This window comes from Camelina sativa, chromosome 12 (assembly GCF_030686135.1).
Source record: "Camelina sativa cultivar CO46 ecotype springtype chromosome 12, ASM3068613v1".
NCBI classification, from domain to species: Eukaryota; Viridiplantae; Streptophyta; class Magnoliopsida; order Brassicales; family Brassicaceae; genus Camelina; species Camelina sativa.
The window spans coordinates 6,321,210-6,340,130 of record NC_141891.1 but is presented as its reverse complement, the minus strand read 5'-3'; the positions used below and the strand labels follow the sequence as shown (position 1 = coordinate 6,340,130).

Genomic DNA, 18,921 nt, shown 5'->3' with positions numbered 1-18,921 from the left:
ATACACGATAGTGGACTAACGATAACAAGTTTTTCATATGCAACTTAATAAGATAGAAAATGTCACATTTTTGTAATTACATTTGGCTAATGAATTAACTACGATAGGAAAGATTTACAATCACATGGTCATGATTGAGTTTATGTATACAAAGCTTTTCTTGATGACCAAGAATAATGTGTATACAATTTGGATAAATGACAAGAATTTACAATTACATGGACATGATTGAGGAAGTAGAGAGGCCGAGCCAGAGGAGGAGCCGTTGTGGCCTGTTGAGGTATCGAGCTTGCCATGCTGGCTCCGACGTTTCCTGCTCGAACCCACTTTTCATATATAGCCTCTTCGCTGCTTCATTGTCCACGGTCACATGCACGTACATATCCGTTATGCCTGATCCATTCCACAACATTTTTTTTAAAGAAAAACTCCAATTTGGACAAAGTCTAAGAGTTTGATTAAAACGTTCTTACCCCATTCTCTACCAACTTCCTTAGACTTTTCAATGAGTTTGTAACCAACTCCATTGCGATGCAGCTCTTTCGCAACACAGACGTTGCTTATGTATGCCCTCGAAAAATCCACACCAATTCCCTATACACAATATATTCAGTATTAGATTAAGTTCAATATATCCAATATTAGATTAAATTCAGCATTGTCTGTCAACATCAGACACCTCTGGTTTTGTTCCAGCAATTTCATCAGGAAGCCAACGGCATTGGTTAAGATCAAGACTCCCCACCACAACTCTATCTTCTATGCCGTCAGAGAACTGAGAAATTTTATCAACAGAGAAACAGATGAAGCATAACATAAATTCATATCACACAGTCTATCTGAAACAAGGCAGTATACTATATTAACTCTACCGAGATGCACAGTTAAAACACAAGATGAGCAATTGACCAGACAGACCTTACATGCAGAGCATAAATCCTCAGAAGAGCTTGATAGTTGCGACAATGGAAGAGTAGCATTTATGCAGGCCACCCGAGTAAACCCTTCCCTCTTTCCTGAAGTTCTCTCTTTCAGCGCCTCGAACTCACGCTCTGCCAAGTATCTTCTATGATCCTAATGAAACTTGAACAGCAAAATGTAGCATCAGCATAAGTACACACAGATAAAAAGCCAATAAGCCTTAACCAAAGAAACACTCAAAAACCATATCACATAATAACAATGTAATCTACCGTATCAGAACAAATCCTAGACTATACTCACAGCTCCAACATCAATTATAATTTCATCTACGACTTCCATATGAACACAATTCACAGTTCAGAGAGTTGAATTCATGATTCCCAAATACCTAGAATTGTGTATACTAATTCACCGATTAAGTCTATCTCAAAGAGTGAGATAGAAAGAAGAAACTGACTTGGATATTGTAAGCAGAAGGATTGAACTCGTTGAAGGTCCGTACGCGAAGACAAGCTGCAGCCCAGAGCTCATCTTCTGACACCGTTTCGGATACGACGAACGTCGACTTGTCGATCGCCGGAGCACAAATGTGTGAAGCGGCAGGACGGAACCGGAACCGGAACCTCAAGGAAGGAATCGAAAGAGACGAGCGCGATGATCCATCCGTGGTTGACTCGTTGAAAATGGCGATGGAGGATGAACTTGGAAGAGACGAACAGAGAAACGCCATTTCCTTCGCGGACTAATGACGTCCTCAGCTTCTTGCTAAGCTTAAAATGTTCGCATATCTGGGCTTTTCTTCCGTTTGGGCCCAATCTAAGCCCATTAGTTTTATGTTTGTTGACGTTTCTTCCAAAATAATCATGATTCATGAACAAAAAGATACGTAATAAACTTTCCTATTTCCATAAATGGAAAATTTACATGTGTCATCAGTCATCCATCACCTTTCCTTTTCTAGAAAAAAATTGTTCTTGTCGCATTCGATTAATGATGGTATCCTAATCAGTGTATATCGTTACCTCTAATCAAAAAAATAAAAAAATCATATAAAAACAAAAATGTAGATTCGAGCTGTAAAATGTACACCTACCTAAAACGGGCACGTAGAACTAGTTCATGCATGATGATGTGGTAGTAAAACTGTAAAAGATATAGATTGTTGTAATAGTTATGCAAGTATAAAGATGATATATAGTATTTGATTGGATTAATACTCCAGTTTACTTTTTTATTCCTTTTTATTCATTTGTTTCACACTTTATGATTCATACTTCAATACTTTGGGGGTGGTTTGGTTGCCGACAGAAACTTAAAGAATTGCCATAGTGTGAACTAAATAATTGGTTTTTATTGCCATTGAAGGAATGCACCGGTTTCGAGTGGGACGGTACGATCCATTAATTCACGCATTTGATTTTTGCCTATCTATTTCAACAAGTCTGGTATCGTTCACCTGTAATATATACACCACATTTTGGAATTATTAAATTTGTGAAAGCATCACATGGTGTGGTCCTAGGTGGCATGTTTCATGGAAAGAGTGTATCAATCAGTTTAGTCGTTTTCAGTTGTTATTGCTACAGTTAGAGTGGATTATCATACAGAGAAAATTATAACAAATATTTAGTCAAATATCTGAATACGTCTTATCTAACAGGTTCTTCTATATACGCATGTGGTATATTTAGCTACAGACCAACCTTTTTGACTATGCCCGAACGTGGTGGCCTCTCAGCCTTCAAAATGAAGTCGTCATTATGCGGAAACCTCAAAAGTGTAATCACTCATTATATTTTCTTTTGTTGTTGTATCTTTTAACGCAAATACCTTCTTTTCTTTTCGTCTGAATGATTCAATATATTATAAACGATTCAATATATTATAAACCAACGAGTTTGGCACAATACAAAAAGGAACCAAAACAATCATATACAAGAAGCCAAAAAGCAACTAAGAAAAGCTTTGGTGAAAAACAAAAACATCGTGTAAAAACAACATTTTTCAACGCAAATACCTGAATCTATTATTTGGAAGAGTTGACAACAAAATAAAAAGCTTTCTTAACTATCCCACGAGCTTTGTTAAGCTATTCATTTTGTTTGTTTCAATTTCACACCTATAGAAGCTTACGTATTCTAGATATTTAATAAGTGTATCATAGTTAAACATAGGTTTCTTAATCCTTCCTATCACATTATTCACACACACCTACACCCACGCTCGACACATGGATTATTTTATATTCACATAATAACAATACTGTATAAACAGTCCAATATAAAGAAGACAGCCGAAACGTACTGTGAGAGATTAAGTTTTAGTGATTTTTGGGATATAGAGAGAGAGAGAGAACAATGGAGGTATCGAAATACAAGGCGGTGTTGGCGTTAGTGTTTTTGCAGTTTACGTCGGCCGGAGTTGCACTCTTCACGAAAGCTGCTTTCACGGAAGGACTCACTCCCACCGTCTTCGTTGTTTACCGTCAAGCCATCGCCACTGTCGTCATCTGCCCCATCTCTTTCTTTTCCGCTTGGTAAGTTCAGTTTTTGATCCTTTTTCTTTTTTTTTGAAATTAATATATTACATGATCAATATAAGAATATTGATGAAAACCATTTCCATGTGAATGGTAAATAGGAAAAAAGAAAACAAACCTTCTCTGGGACTACGAGGCTTTTGGTGGGTGACTCTCACGGCTGTTTTTGGTGTGACTGTGAACCAGAACGCTTATTTTAATGGACTTGACTTGTCTTCTTCATCCATGGCTTGCGCCATGACTAATCTTATTCCTGCCGTCACCTTCATTATCTCCGTCATTGTTGGGTATGTATATTATCAACATATATATGTACGGCATTAATTTTTCAAGATTCTATATATTGATGGATTGACTAAATATCGATATTGGATGTTTGTTTCAAGATACGAGAGTTTGAAGAGGAAAAGTATGAAAAGTATTGCAAAAGTAATAGGAACAGGTGTGTGTGTGGGAGGAGCCATGACAATGACTTTTCTAAGAGGTCCAAAATTGCTCAACGCCGTGCTCAACCAAGACGGCACCACTTGGTTACTCGGCTGCATACTTCTTGTCATTAGTACATTGGCTTGGTCCTTTTGGTTGATCTTTCAGATTCCTATTGCCTCTCACTGTCCTGATCACTTGTACACTTGCTCCTGCATATGTATCATGGCTACCATATCCTCTTTCCTCGTGGCTCTCGCCTTAGGCAACACTCATTTATCACCATGGAAGCTTGATTCCACTTTGAAGCTCTCCTGTTGCATATACTCTGGCATCCATTTGGCGCTAATGTTCTTTTTACAAGCTTGGGTCGTGACACAGGAAGGACCTCTTTTCTCTGCCCTCTTCAACCCTCTTGCAGCAATCGTCAGCACTTTCTTCGGGGCTTTGTATTTCCAAGAACAGACTTACCTCGGGAGGTATGCCATTTTTTTTTAGTGTCCTCTTTCTATTCGTTCTGAAGCTCAATTCACATTTTCTTAATCTGTTTTGCTCTTATCTCCAGCTTGCTAGGCGCTGTGACTGTCATCCTTGGTCTCTACATTGTTCTCTGGGGAAAATCCGAAGACTATCAAGAAGAATACATAGACCTAAAATTGGAAGATGGATACACCACTTCCTCCCAAGCTGACATTGGTTCCATTTTGATTGGTGATAAGGTCTTCCGTAGTTCAGAGCTCTTAGACGTACCTCTTCTCATGTGAGTTGTATATGAAGTCGGTGTAAAGAGAGTTCTTTAACAATGGGCAATATAGAATATGGAACTTCGTTTACATGCACAAAACATTTGAAAAATATTTATATAGAAGTTCTTTTGTAATTCATTCAAGTCATATATGTTGTGAATTTAAGAGAGGAAATACATTGCAATGCAATCTTACACACATACAAAACAAGCTATCATCTAGTTGTCTTCCAAAATGTTCCAATGTTTCCATTTGCAGAAAAAACAAAGTAAGCTTTTTGATCTCAAAACACAAAAACACTTTTTGAGGAAAAAAGCAAAGTGAATCTCAAAAAAAAAAAAAAAAAAACACAACTCGATTCACAATTATAATCCACTTTGAGGTATTGCCTCAGAGTTCTTGGTCGAACCCACTTTTCATATATAGCCTCTTCGCTGCTTCATTGTCCACGGTTAAAAGCACGAACATATCCGTTATGCCTGAACCATTCCACAACTCTTTTTTTTTTTTAATTAAACTCCAATTTGCACAAGTCTAACGAGGTTTTGATTAAAACGTTCTTATTTTTTTTGGGTTTAATGTTAAATTTATACCAATAAAAAAAGGTCTACATTTTACAATGAAACCCAAAAACACACCCAGCTCTAAAATAGAGAGAGCTAATGTTACATATTGAGCTTAAGCCACACCTAAGGTGGGGCAGAAATACAACCAAAGTAAAACCCAAGGAGAGAGTGCATAGAAGGATCCTCCGGCGAGAAGGAGATAAGACGGTTGCGCATTGTGCGATCGGTAAGAGCTCTAGTAGCTGGAGCAGAGGATTCTTTAGCTGAGAAGATCCGTTGATTCCGCTCTTTCCAGATCATGTAGACTGAGATTTTCAAGAGAAGCTTCAAGATCTTACTTGCATAGCGAGGAGGAGATGATTGAACATTCAAGACCCAGCTTAATGCAAACAAAAGCGATGCTGGAGGATTCTGAGATATCTTCCCTGCCATCAAGATCCAAATTGACCGTGTATACTCACATCTAAAAAAACAAATGAGAATGAGAATCTTGACCCGATGCACAGAGAACACAAAGCTGCAGGGACATTCATTCCCCATTGTCTTAGTCTATCTCTAGTGGAGAGCCTTCCTTGAACCGATAGCCAATGAATGAAGGAGAAGCGTGGAATTTGATTCTTTAAACCAAACTGCTTTGTGCCACGACACATGAGGAAAAGTCTGTCGGATTTGATGCCAAGTACCTTTGGAGGAGAATTTATCTGACCAAGCACCAGAAGGCTGCCTCCATTGGAACCAATACCAATCAGAACCTCTATCAGAAGAGGGGGGAGAGTGATAAGCTTTAGACCTATGAAACTCTAAGATCTATTGCTTATCCAAACCCAATAAACAGACTGTATCGATGAACAACACAAATCCAGAAAACAATAAGATTCAAACTACAAAATCGAAAAAGATAACTTGAGATTAGAATCCTCGCTCACATCCCTCAGATTCTAATCTCCCTAACTCAGTCTCATAGCGACTGGTTCACTTCACACATTCAGCATGCCCTCTCTAATCGCTTCTCCTCTTATTTATATTCTGAAACACTCCGTCACACCTAGAGACTTTGCTCTCCTTTGCCAGCTCATCACTTAGTCAAGCTTAGTTGACTTCCACTTCTTTCTTCTCTTCATGTCTTATCAGAGAGACATTTGACAAGCAGATCTGCAGCTGCTCAGCTTGGAGAGATCTAGCATTTGGAAAGTGCCAATGGCCATGCCGAGTAGCTTCCCAGAGAGTTGCTTGCTTACGGATCCTTAATTCCCTAGGTCCCAATTCGCCAAATAACTCAATTAATGGCCCTAGAGAAGAAGTCCAAGAATCATACCAGAAAGAAGCTTTCACCCCATTTCCCATCTGGCACCTTATCAATTCGTTTTGATTAAAACGTTCTTAATTATCCCATTCTCTACCAACTTCCTTAGACTTTTCAATGAGTTTGTAACCAACTCCAGTGCGATGCAGCTCTTTCGCAACACAGACGTTGCTTAAGTATGCTCTCAAAAAAAGCCACACCAATCCCCTATACCACCTAAAAGACTCTTAAGCTTCTCAATATTTCCAATATCAGATAAAATTCAGCATTGTTTGTCAACATCAAACACCTCTGGCTTTGTTCCAGCAATTTCATCAGGAAGCCAACGCTATAGGTTAAGATCAAGACTCCCTACCATAACTCTATCTTCTATGCCATCAGAGAACTGAGAAATTTTATCGACAGCGAAACAGATGAAGCATATAAAACAGAAATCCATTTTATGCAAGCAACCTTCTTAAAACTCACTCCCACGAGAAGTATATTACACTAACTCCACCGAGATGCACAGTTAACACACAAGATGAGCAATTGAACAGACAGACCTTACATGCAGAGCATAAATCCTCAGAAGAGCTTGATAGTTGCGACAATGGAAGGGTAGCATTTATGCAGGCGACCCGAGTAAACCCTTCCCTCTTTCCTGAAGTTCTCTCCTTGAGCGCCTCAAACTCACGCTCTGCCAAGTATCTTCTATGATCCTAATGAAACTTGAACAGCAAAATGTAGCATCAGCATATGTACACAAATATAAAATCCAAGAAGCCTTAACACTTCAAACCAAGGAAACAGTCGAAACCAATCACACAATAACAATGTTTTCTACAGCACCGCATCAGAACATCTTCTAGACTATACTCACAGCTCCAACATCAATTATAATTTCATCTACCACTTGCATATGAACAATTCAAAGCTCAAGGAGTTGAATTCAATTCATGATTCCCAAATACCTAGAATTGTGTACTGATTAATTCACCGATTAAGTTTATCTCAAAGAGTGAAATAGACAGAAGAAACTGACTTGGATACTGTAAGCAGAAGGGTTGAGCTCATTGAAGACAAGCTGCATCCCAAAGCTCATCTTCTGACACCGTTTTGGATACGGCGAACGTCGACTAATCGATCTCCGGAGCACAAATGTGTGAAGCGGCGGGACCGAACCGGAACCTCAAGGAAGGAATCGAAAGAAAGGAACGTGATGATCCATCTGTGGTTGACTCGCTGAAAATGGCGATAGAGGATGAACTTGGCAGAGAGAAACGCCATTTTTTTTTTCTGCGGACTAATCACGACGTCACGTCCTAAGCTTCATAGCTCGCATATCTGGGCTTTTCTTCCGTTTGGGCCCAACTTAAGCCCAATTTGTTTTTTCTCTAATGTTTGTTTACGTTTCTTTCAATTTTTATCTGAAAATACGGCAGCCACATAAAGATACGTAGACAAATTCTTTATTTCCATAACTAGAAATTTTACATGTGTCATCATCTCTCCTTTTCTCGAAAACAAAAAAAAACATTGTTCTTATCGTTATCGCATTTGATTAATGATTGTATATTTTGTATACCTCATCAATGTATATCAAACAGCTGATATCAAATGAAGTTTTGAATATAGAAATGAATTTGGAGCTAGTTGTATTCGTTTACCTGATAAAAAAATAATTAGAAAAATAAGAAAATGTGGATTCAAGTTGTAATGTACGCATGACCTAGCTAGCTAAAACGCGCAAATAGAGCTAGTACATGCATGATGATGTGGTAGTACGTAGAAGATATGGAAGGATTAGAATGAGGATGTGTGAAGATGATGTCTGTGTCGTGAGTCATAGTCTTTGTCCTTATCCTATGAATCATATCTCTTCTCGACGTGCATACACACTTCTGATTGGGCCACAAAAACCAATCGAGGAAGAATATAAAAATCATTTCAGCAATGATAGAAAGAAACCTAGCTACTTGCGATTACTCGGGGATACGTTAAGAAGACAAACAGACAAAACTATATATGCCACGTTCACGCATATGATTTTCTAGCTATTTCCATAATTCTGATCTCGTTGGCATACACCTGTACATTTAATTAAATCGGAATTATTGCGCCAAAATATTCGTAATAAAAGGCCTCACATGACACATGGGGTCCTAGGTGGCGACTCTTTTTGTTTTGTGAAAAAATGTTTTATTCAGTTGATTCGTATTCATTTGTTATTGTTACAATTAGTGTGGATTATCATACAGAGAAATCATAACCATAATTATTAGTCAACTCTGAATATGTCTTGCCTAAAAGTTTCTTCCATATACCGTGTTTTTTTTTTCCTCTTTTTGGTTCAAGATTTATTTGAAACAGTAATTAATTATTTCCTCCCATATTGTGTTCAATGGATGGAAAAAAAATCCATATGAGAGAATATAATACAAAAATATATTCTATGTAATATATATATGCATGTGGTATATTGGCTACAGATCAACCTTTTGGCTATGCCCGAATGTGGTGGCATCTCAGCCTTCAAAATGAAGTCATCATTTCATTTATAACCAAAGACAATTTGGTTCGAAGACTCTTTGCTAGAGAGACAAATTATGTGCGGAACCTCAAAAAACGTAATCACTCATTATAATTTCTTTTGTTGTTGTTTCTTTTCAAACGTGAATACCTGAATCCAATTCTCGCTGGTGTATGAGTATGATCCTTTATTTGTGTTGATCAAGTGATCGTCGATAAAAGAATAAGATTAAATGGGACGAAACAAAGTAATTTCTATTGAGTTTGTCAAGGATTGGTAAGATTATAGTAATGCTGCTAAATGCCCATATGCTATTTACAAAACTGTACACGGACTAATACAACTTAAATACTTAGAATTAGAACCAGATAATCTTTTGACTTCCACTCCTAATTCATTTTTGTTCTTCTATTTGCTCCAGGCTCTCCCTATTTATAGCTGATGGGAAATGTCATCTCCTTGTTTTGGGATGTGATAACGCCTCAAGGCTCAAGCAGCAGTCATTCATATCCGGGCCGTCACCTAAATAGGTCGAGTGTTCTAGAAACATTGTCAGCCCAATTCGTTCTATTTTGTCGGTCAACCTTTATAAAAGCTTTGTTGACTTTTTCTCATATGTGATGAGTGGAGCATGTTAAGGTGGGGTGAAACCCATATCCAACAATTTGAAAAAATTGACAACAAAATCAAAAAGCTTTCTTAATCAATCATCCCACGAATCTTATTAAGGTACTAGAATTTGTACCCGCGCACGCGCAGAATTTTAATTTAAAATATTGTCTATCAATATAAACTATTGAACTTAAATATAACCATTCAAAATTTTGAGCAAAAATCTATATAAACACTAAACTTATTTCACTAAGTAATATTCAACATATATATATATATATATTGTTGACGATAATGTTACTTGACAAATAAATAATTTGATATATATCATGGTAACTAAGCTCAATTTAAAAATTCGCATAAAGAATAATCGCATTGATGACTACCTCATAATTTTTTATCTTTAAGAGAATTTATTTCTTATTCATATTCCATGAAAACATTCTTTAAAAATTTTGATATTGATTATCGATTGTTGACCTAATTATATATATTATATGTTGATACTAACATAATAGTACTATTCTGTAGAAAATCTGAATCTATCAAATCTCATAAACATTACTTAGTGTAAAGGTACATATATAATATCATATCGTTATACCATCTTTACCCATTGAAACAAGTTCAGCGTACAATAAAAGAATTCTCGACCAATTCACTTTCAATTTTTTTTGTTTAAAATATTATAAATACAATTACATAAATTTTGTTTTATTTTACCATGAATTTAAAATTTACTTCCATTCTAAAACTCATTAACACATTTGAAATTTTAAATTGTGATCTGTTTAAAAGAAAAGGTAAATTATATTATTATCACTAATAAAGAATTTATAGTATTGTTTTCTTATTTTAATATTTCATTTATTTTACATAATTAGTTTTTATTTATTTAAATTCTCTATTAATTATAGGTAACATATAAATAAATATGGACTAAATAAATATTTTAAGTTTATTTTAAAGTTAAAAAAAAAAATGTTGCTTAGGTGGCAGAATGAGAAGAGAGGAAAGCTAACTTTATAGATATAGATTCATTTTCAAATTTTTTTGTTTAAAATATTATAAATACAATTACATAAATTTTGTTTTATTCTACCATGAATTTAAAATTTACTTACATTCTAAAACTCATTAACACATTTGAAATTTTAAATTATGGTCAGTATGAAAAAAAGTTAAATTATATTATTATCATTAATAAAAAGTTAAATTATATTATTATCACTAATAAAGAATTAATAGTATTGTTTTCTTATTTTAACATTTCATTTATTTTACTTAATTAACTTTTATTTATTTAAACTCTCTAATAATTATAAGTAACATAAGTATGGACTCAATGAGTATTTTAAGTTTATAATTATAGATATTGTTTAGATGGCAGAGGAGAAGAAAGCTAACTGTATAGATATAAATTCATTTTTTTTTTCAATTTCACACCTATAGAAGCTTACGTATTCTTGATGTTTAATAAGTGTCTTATATAGTTGAATATTACACAATCTCATTACGCATCTATAACAGCTAGGTTCCCTAATACTTCCTATCACATTATTCACACACGCTTGACACATTATTTTGTATTCACATAAACAATATATATAAGGCAGCCGAAACGTACTTTGAGAGAGATTAAGTTTTCAGTGATTTTTGACCTTAAAGGGATAGAGAGAGAGAGAGAACCATGGAGATATCGAAGTACAAGGCGGTGTTGGCGTTAGTGTTTTTGCAGTTTACGTCGGCGGGAGTTGCACTCTTCACGAAAGCTGCTTTCACGGAAGGACTCACTCCCACCGTCTTCGTTGTTTACCGTCAAGCCATCGCCACTGTCTTCATCTGCCCCATCTCTTTCATTTCCGCTTGGTAAGTTCAGTTTTTGATCCATCCATATGAAACATATATATTACATCACCAAAATGAATATAAATATTGATGATGGAAACCATTTCCATGTGAATGGTAAATAGGAAAAAAGAAAACAAACCTTGTCTCGGAGTAAGAGGCTATTGGTGGGTGGCTCTCACGGCTGTTATTGGTGTGACTGTGAACCAGAACGCTTATTTTAAAGGGCTTGACTTGTCTTCTTCATCCATGGCTTGTGCCATGACCAATCTTATCCCTGCCGTCACCTTCATTATCTCCGTCATTGTTGGGTATGTATATTATCAAGATTTATATGGCACTATTCACTATATATGATGGATGGGTTGACTAATTATCGATATTGGATGTTTTTTTCAAGATACGAGAGTATTAAGAGGAGTAGTATGAAAAGTGTTGCAAAAGTAATAGGAACCGGTGTGTGTGTGGGAGGAGCCATGACAATGACTTTTCTAAGAGGTCCCAAATTGCTCAACGCCCTGCTCAACAAAGACAGCAACACTTGGTTACTCGGCTGCATATTTCTTGTCATTAGTACATTCGCTTGGTCCCTATGGTTGATCTTTCAGATTCCTATTGCCTCTCACTGTCCTGATCACTTGTACACTTGCTCCTGGATATGTTTCATGGCTACCATATTCTCTTTCGTCGTGGCTCTCGCCTTAGGCAACACTCATTTATCACCATGGAAGCTTGATTCCTCTTTGAAGCTCTCCTGTTGTATATACTCTGGCATCCAATTGGCGGTAACTTTCTTTTTACAAGCTTGGGTCGTGTCACAGAAAGGACCTCTGTTCTCTGCCCTCTTCAACCCTCTTTCAGCAATCATTACCACTTTCTTCGGGGCTTTGTATTTACAAGAAAAGACTTACCTCGGGAGGTACGCCATCTTCTTTTTTGTCCTCTTTTCGTTTTGAAGCTCAGTTCACATTTTGTTAATCTGTTTTGCTCTTATCTTCAGCTTGCTAGGCGCTTTGGCTATTTTCATTGGTCTCTACGTTGTTCTGTGGGGAAAATCCGAAGACTATGAAGAAGAATCCATAGACCTAAAATTGGAAGATGGACACACCACTTCCTCCCAAGCTGACATTGCTTCCATTGTGATTGGTGATAAGATCTTCCGTAGTTCAGAGCTCTTAGAACCTCTTCTCATGTGAGTTGTATATGAAGTCGGTGTAAGGAGATTTCTTTGACAAGAGACAATTTAGAATATGGCAGTAATGTAGAAGCTACTCAATGCACAAAACATTAGAAAAATAGAAGCACAAAGCAAGGTGCTTTTGTAATTCATTTAGTCATATGTTGCAAATTCAAGAGAGAAATTACATTGAAAAGCAAGTGCAATCTTACACAGACACACACACACACAAAACAAGCCGTCAACGAGCTTTCTTTTAAGGCTGCAGTAACTTACTAGACAGTAAGATGAATAACACTTCAGATATATCTTTCATTGTTCTCAATCTCGGTTTTGGAGCTCTACTATTTCAACACATAAAAAGATCTCATTACCAGCTACGTTTCCTGTTATTCCTGAACGCACAACAACCAACGGAGTAAACAATAATGAGGAATATAAGGAAGACAATGTTGATCTGAGCCACTTTTTTCCACGAGGTCTTGATGTTGTCGAGCAAACCCGCCTTGCAGGCTTGACAGTCATAGCATAACGTTGCCGGTTTGTTGTCCCAGACGTTACAGTCCTCGTTTTTGTATGGACCAGGTGTCTTTGTCCATGTAGTCGGATTCACATAAGTGAAGTTACAGTCGTTCGACGGCTTACAGCAACCAGACTACACAAGTAAAAAAGTCAGAATTTATCATTAGGTACAAAATCCAACACAAGATCATAGCTTTCATATCACATAACAAGATGCTATCACTAAAGACTAAATCTTTAAAAAGGCTCTGTGTGTTTGTTTCCATTAGAGAAAGAAAAAAGTAAGCTTTTTGATCTCAAAAAACAAAAACACTTTTTGAGGAGAAAAGCAAAAGTGAATCTCAAAAAAAGATAAACACTTTATAATCCAGATCTCTAATTCTGAAATGTAGATAAACGAAATCAGAATCGGAATTAAGAATCTGTGACCTGAAGAGCATTGAGATGAGACTTGTAGAACTCTTCAACGTTAATGGTAGAATAACGAGTACGGTAAGTAGCGCAAACGTCTGAATACATCAAACAGCTTCTGATCCGTTCCCAATTCTTAGCATTAGTAACACGTTTCTGAAGCCAATTCGAGTAATCACCGACGCGATACTCTTTATAACCACGATCTGATATAACCTCGCCGGCTCCACGGTTAGTGACGGCGAAGGCGAAGATCGTGAAGCAGAAACCGAGGAGAATCAAGAGGAACATAGCGAAAAGGTAAAGCCAGAGGAGGCAAGAGACACGGCAACAAGCGCCGACGAGACCAGCGATGGAGACGAACATGAGGAAAACTCCGAGGACGACGATTGGTTTGTCGAGGAAACGTTCGCACTCTGTTGCTGCATTTTTGCCTAGCCAGATCCCGGCTGAGAGGATTGGGATTGAGAGGAGGAATGTGAAGAAATTGAGGATTCCGAGGAGGTTGTTGCTACACTGAACCATGGCTTCTTTTGGCTTTTAGCTTCTTTCACAAACCAAAAAAATGTACTTTTTAATCTCTCAATTCAGATCTTATAATGAAAAAAATGGGAGTTTTGTCCGTTACGAAATCTGTTACGGGGAATCAGACGGTTCACAGTGTTACGACAGGTAGACAAAGTAAAAAAGTTAATTACTCTTAAAAGATTGATATTTATTGTTTAGGCCCTCAAATTGTTGGATAAAGCAAAAATGTATCGAGAATTAAAAAGATATGACATTATGAATCACAAAGAATGTCTTGCAAATTTATTTGATCATCATCATCAAAACGAAAACACTTAACAAAAGAAAAGATTTCATGATCATCATCCATCCACACGACCTTTTTTTTGGTCACACAAACTTAATAAAAATGATGAAGAGAGAGGTTATTTTGAGGGAATCAGAGAGGGCCAGGGAAAGTTCCGGTCTCCCTCTGCTCATTCCATTTGTCAACCTGCGAGGATATAATATAAATTACAATGTCAAGAAATGTGTGTAGAGAAAAGATGGTCATAAGAAGAAGTGGAAGGGAGAACATTAAAGGTACAAACCCATTCTCCAGGGCAGAGAGCGCGGTAATACTTGGCGAACCTCTCGCATTCGTTGGAGTCCTCACCCTTTGCAGTTGTGCACCTATCAGTAATAAAATTTTGTTGTTGAGGTTAGAATGTGTTGAAGAGAGAGACTACGATTGTAAAACTCAGTGTAGTATTAAACAAGAGTACCTGTGGAACTCAATGTAACGGGTAAAGCAGTGCCTTGTTTGGTTTGTTGTAGGAAACCGGAAATCAGCAGGGGCCGTTTTCAGTTCAATCTAGTGCAATAGAAGAAAAACACAAAAAACAGCTCAGACATCCGAGATAACAAACATTGAAACCAATTGAGCAAAGAAACCAAACTATTACAAAACTGTTTTTTAGGATCCAAAGCTCCATACTTTTCTTCTCTTTCAAATCCTAATCTACTATTACTATATTCAACACAAGCAACAAATATCTAGCCTTTGGGATAATGGTTTGAAAAAAACGTTACATTATACAAGAATCCCCGTGAAATCAGAGTCATTCAGAATTGCAAAGCTTCATCTAGCATAGTGAAACAAACCACACAAGCAACAAAACCATGTGTATGAAGGAAATAGATTTGACAAATCTTCATCGCTTTTATACAATTCCGATGCAATCAGATATATTTCCTCTCTATTCAAAGAATCATCTCTTCAATTAGGGATAAAAAAAACTCAGGGCTATTCTCTACCACTCTTATCAGATCATACAAATAGAAGAAGAAATGGGAGAGTATTGAGTGAAAAAAAGCTACATCACAGAGCAGCCAATTTTGCATCAAATCGAATTCTCATACATAAAATGAATCTAATGGATACTGAAATTAATGTAAGCATAAAAAAGTGATCAATCAGATCTCAAATGAAGGTCGAAATTTTCAATACAAAAAAATTCCCGATTCTTCAATTACAAGCAGAGAGCTAAAGCGTAGTTATATAACACAAATAAGAAAAGATGTAAATTAACCTCGTCCTCCATGGCTTGATCCGAAGACGAACGGTGATGAGAAGAATAAGGTTGGGGTTGGAGAAGAAAGAGAAGACGCAGCAGCAGCAGTCGAAGATGGGAAATTTGCAAAATGCCAACATTTTCTCCGGTGACGACGACTAGAAAAAGCCAATGAGGCCGCTTTCCTTATTGGGCTCTGTTGGGCCTAAAGAAAATCACTAATTAATTCATACCGGTTTGATGGTTAAATTCGGTTAAGTGGAACGAGTTAATATGATTCGGTTTACTCTGGTCACGTTGTGTTTTTGGATCTTTCAGGAGGTTCAGAGTTCAGAGAATCAAAAAGCTCGAGCAGGTGAGTAGTGAGGGAGGTGCATCGCTACGACTCTTCTTCGTTGGATCCGTCATCCTCCGATCACGTTGGACGTCTCCGATTACCTCTCTCTCTCCTCTCATTCGCACCATGCGTTTTCTTCTTCTCTCCCTTCGCCGTGTAACTCTATTCTCGAGGCATCGACGATACTACACTTCCGCTCCTATTCATAATTCTTTGATCCCAATCAATCCCAGCTCTCCTTCTCCGTCCCTTATATTCTCGTCTTCTTCCTTCTCTACTCTTGTACATCCCAACGGAGATGGGAAGATTGCAGGACCTCTAGTAGAGTATGAACGTAGAATCGTAGCTGGAGAGCTATTGGATGGAGATTTATGTCAGGTAGTTTTGCTTTTTTCTGTCTTTTGTTGGATTTCTAGTGTGAGTCGATTCTAAAGTTTTGATTTTTTTGCAGCTAGGTACATTAAGAGAACTTCAGAGACTCTACGACGAGCTTGTTCAATCCGCTGATGCTTGTCGATTAGATCGTTACTCTGCATCCGCAAAACCAACTAAGAGTAGTAATTGGTTCTGGAAAAAATTCGTGTCTCACTCTTCTTCTGTCTCCCCTGTCAAAGGCTTATACTTATATGGAGGTGTTGGAACTGGCAAAACTATGCTCATGGACTTGTTTTTTCATCAGTTGTAAGTTGCCAAGTAGGACTTCACACAATTCGTATATATAGTTTCTATGATTTTTGTTTGTTAGTTTGGATTCATCTGATCCTCTGTTTAAACCCGGGTTAGGCCAGCTAGCTGGAGAGCGCAAAGGATTCACTTTCACAATTTCATGTTGAGTGTTCATAGCCGCTTGCAAGTAAGATTCTAGCTCCAAGCTTGTCTTTTTTTTTTTAAGATGCGGCTTGTACAACATGAAATTGTCATTTTAATATCCTCTGCAGAAGCACAAGGGTCTTGAAGATCCACTTGAAGTTGTTGGCCTTGAAATAGCTGACGAGGCTATACTGCTATGCTTAGATGAGTTCATGGTATTGGAGGCTTATCTTAACTGTTAAAAATTTTTTGTTTAGGGTAACTCGCCTTAATTTATTGCTTTCTTCATGTATAGGTCAATGATGTGGCTGATGCTTTGATACTAAACCGTCTCTTTAGACACTTGTTTAACAATGGCATTGTAAGTAAAATCTATACAACCTTCATCTTTCTTAACTCTTGTAAGCTACTGGACCTAAACCTGCAGTTATTTAATAGTTTGTTCATGTCGGTAACTGAAAGCAAGTTTAGGTTCTTGTTGCTACATCAAACCGTGCTCCAGATAATCTCTATGAAAGGGGTTTACAGAGAGACCTATTCCTTCCGTTTATTTCTACATTAAAGGTATGCAGATGAAAAGGCCTGTTACTATCAACGCGCTGAACTCGTTTCATGTGATCCATTACCTTGCGTAACTGATACTGAGAAGTAACTGTTGTAGGAAAGATGTGTGGTTCGTGAGATTGGTTCATCGGTGGACTATCGGAAACTGACCTCTGTATGTGATTTCGCTCTCTCAGTAACTCTGTCTTAGTTTGTTTGCAACGTGATCTTAATCTTATAGCTATCTGCTCTTGACTGCAGGCTGAAGAGGGATTTTACTTTATTGGAAAGGATATTTCTGGTCTTATTAAACAGAAGTTTCAGCTGTTGGTTGGCGATCAACCAGCCGGTCCTCAGGTGGTTGAAGTAGTAATGGGGAGGAAATTGGAGGTATTTTATGCTTCTTCTTTCAGAGATGCATTAACTTGCAGTTCACCATTTTGTGCTGCAGAGTGCTTTGCATGGATTCTGTTGATTGATTGTCCGGAAACCTTCAAATGCCATTCCATTCTGTTTTGTTTTGTTGTACACCAGGTTCCGCTGGCTGCTGATGGATGTGCCTACTTTCGTTTTGAAGAGCTGTGTGATAGACCCCTAGGCGCAGCTGATTATCTCGGATTATTCAGTAAGTCTAACCCCAGAGCCATCATACTATTTTCATTGCACTAAATTTCGTACACGCTGCTTAATCTTGAAATGCAAATTTCATTGCAGAGAAGTTTCATACTTTGGCTCTGGAAGGTGTACCCGTTTTCGGGCTCCACAATAGGACCGCAGCTTACCGTTTTGTGACACTGGTTGATGTATATCTCTTTTGATCTCTCGTTTCTACATTCATTCTCTTTTTGGAAAATTGTTTGCCCAACGGTTGAGATTACTAACAGGTGATGTATGAGACCAAGGCTAGGCTACTGTGCACGGCAGAGGGTAGCCCTCTAGAACTGCTGGAGAGAATAGTGACAATCTCTGATGCACAGCAAATAGCACCTAGAACCTCTTCAAGATCAAGGAAGAGTGATGATCTCGACATTTGCGTGGACAATGAACTTGGGTTTGCTAAAGACCGCACTATTAGCAGGTACCACTGAGCAACTGTTGGGTTTACTCTTATCTATAGTCTGGACTGATTATCTCCTATGCGTACTGCAGATTAACGGTGATGAACAGCAGAGAATACCTGGAACAACATTCAAGAATGTCGGCGGAGCAGCCTTCTTCTTAGTATTGTTACAATGTGGTTAGAGATGCTGTCAAACCTGTTGGAACCATTTTTTACCGAACAAAAGCTCTCATAATGTATTTATTCTGTGTTTAAACATAGACCCATCTTTTTCTTGCTAGTTGATCATGTTTTTATCAGTTAAGTATATGCTGTGCAATCAACCAAGAAATGTGTAGTCTAGTCACTAGTGAAGCTTTTATAAAATCTAATCCTCAAGCTCTTAAATACAAGGAATTAACATTCACGGTTTTCTCTTTTTGGGAGGCCATGAGCTAGTTCTAACGAGCTGAACTTACACCAGTAAGCCATTGTGTGTTCTTTTCTAGAGAAAACTAGACATGGCCAAACACTTTTATCTTACAA

At 37.4% G+C, this 18,921-nt stretch overlaps 7 protein-coding genes across 13 annotated transcripts; 3 read left to right on the top strand and 4 right to left on the bottom strand.

Annotated features, from left to right (window-relative positions):
* Positions 1–67: 67 nt before the first annotated feature.
* Positions 68–1,727, bottom strand: LOC104730554 (GCN5-related N-acetyltransferase 7, chloroplastic). The gene is made up of 5 exons (XM_019234114.2): positions 1,382–1,727; positions 919–1,074; positions 680–775; positions 474–594; positions 68–393 (listed from the first exon to the last, which is right to left on the bottom strand). The coding sequence occupies exons 1-5, from the start codon at positions 1,652–1,654 to the stop codon at positions 215–217; spliced, it is 825 nt and encodes a 274-aa protein (XP_019089659.1). The 5' UTR covers positions 1,655–1,727; the 3' UTR covers positions 68–214.
* Positions 1,728–2,624: 897 nt separating this feature from the next.
* LOC147930219 (WAT1-related protein At4g28040-like) lies at positions 2,625–4,842 on the top strand. The gene is made up of 4 exons (XM_087479651.1): positions 2,625–3,460; positions 3,565–3,750; positions 3,850–4,368; positions 4,455–4,842. Exons 1-4 carry the CDS (start codon positions 3,282–3,284, stop codon positions 4,651–4,653), a joined length of 1,083 nt encoding a protein of 360 aa, XP_087335777.1. The 5' UTR covers positions 2,625–3,281; the 3' UTR covers positions 4,654–4,842.
* Positions 4,843–5,227: 385 nt separating this feature from the next.
* On the bottom strand, positions 5,228–7,786 carry LOC109128185 (GCN5-related N-acetyltransferase 7, chloroplastic-like). Of its 2 annotated transcripts, none has more exons than XR_002034673.2 (3): positions 7,529–7,786; positions 7,050–7,214; positions 5,228–6,889 (listed from the first exon to the last, which is right to left on the bottom strand). XR_002034673.2 is itself a non-coding variant. In XM_087479652.1 (3 exons), the coding sequence occupies exons 1-3, from the start codon at positions 7,586–7,588 to the stop codon at positions 6,833–6,835; spliced, it is 273 nt and encodes a 90-aa protein (XP_087335778.1). In that variant the 5' UTR covers positions 7,589–7,786; the 3' UTR covers positions 5,228–6,832. The 2 variants fall into 2 exon arrangements, 1 of the variants encoding a protein (XP_087335778.1); XM_087479652.1 differs by having other exon boundaries at positions 7,050–7,205.
* A 3,198-nt stretch (positions 7,787–10,984) lies between these two features.
* On the top strand, positions 10,985–12,853 carry LOC104730552 (WAT1-related protein At4g28040). The gene is made up of 4 exons (XM_010449736.3): positions 10,985–11,497; positions 11,602–11,787; positions 11,877–12,395; positions 12,477–12,853. Exons 1-4 carry the CDS (start codon positions 11,319–11,321, stop codon positions 12,670–12,672), a joined length of 1,080 nt encoding a protein of 359 aa, XP_010448038.2. The 5' UTR covers positions 10,985–11,318; the 3' UTR covers positions 12,673–12,853.
* LOC104730553 (tetraspanin-7) lies at positions 12,764–14,256 on the bottom strand. Its single transcript, XM_010449739.3, has 2 exons — positions 13,605–14,256; positions 12,764–13,308 (listed from the first exon to the last, which is right to left on the bottom strand). The coding sequence occupies exons 1-2, from the start codon at positions 14,109–14,111 to the stop codon at positions 13,024–13,026; spliced, it is 792 nt and encodes a 263-aa protein (XP_010448041.1). The 5' UTR covers positions 14,112–14,256; the 3' UTR covers positions 12,764–13,023.
* An 86-nt stretch (positions 14,257–14,342) lies between these two features.
* LOC104730551 (cytochrome c oxidase subunit 6b-3) lies at positions 14,343–15,954 on the bottom strand. The gene is made up of 4 exons (XM_010449734.3): positions 15,665–15,954; positions 14,858–14,946; positions 14,684–14,765; positions 14,343–14,586 (listed from the first exon to the last, which is right to left on the bottom strand). Exons 1-4 carry the CDS (start codon positions 15,674–15,676, stop codon positions 14,533–14,535), a joined length of 237 nt encoding a protein of 78 aa, XP_010448036.1. The 5' UTR covers positions 15,677–15,954; the 3' UTR covers positions 14,343–14,532.
* Positions 15,955–16,109: 155 nt separating this feature from the next.
* Positions 16,110–18,700, top strand: LOC104730550 (uncharacterized). Of its 6 annotated transcripts, none has more exons than XR_015575322.1 (12): positions 16,110–16,361; positions 16,435–16,664; positions 16,767–16,836; positions 16,922–17,008; positions 17,089–17,154; positions 17,265–17,357; positions 17,460–17,511; positions 17,598–17,726; positions 17,871–17,961; positions 18,051–18,139; positions 18,221–18,414; positions 18,486–18,700. XR_015575322.1 is itself a non-coding variant. In XM_010449732.3 (12 exons), the coding sequence occupies exons 1-12, from the start codon at positions 16,110–16,112 to the stop codon at positions 18,556–18,558; spliced, it is 1,431 nt and encodes a 476-aa protein (XP_010448034.2). In that variant the 3' UTR covers positions 18,559–18,700. The 6 variants fall into 6 exon arrangements, 3 of the variants coding, with proteins under 3 accessions (XP_010448034.2, XP_087335776.1, XP_087335775.1); XR_015575324.1 differs by having other exon boundaries at positions 17,260–17,357; XR_015575323.1 differs by having other exon boundaries at positions 17,260–17,357; positions 17,455–17,511.
* Positions 18,701–18,921: the final 221 nt, after the last annotated feature.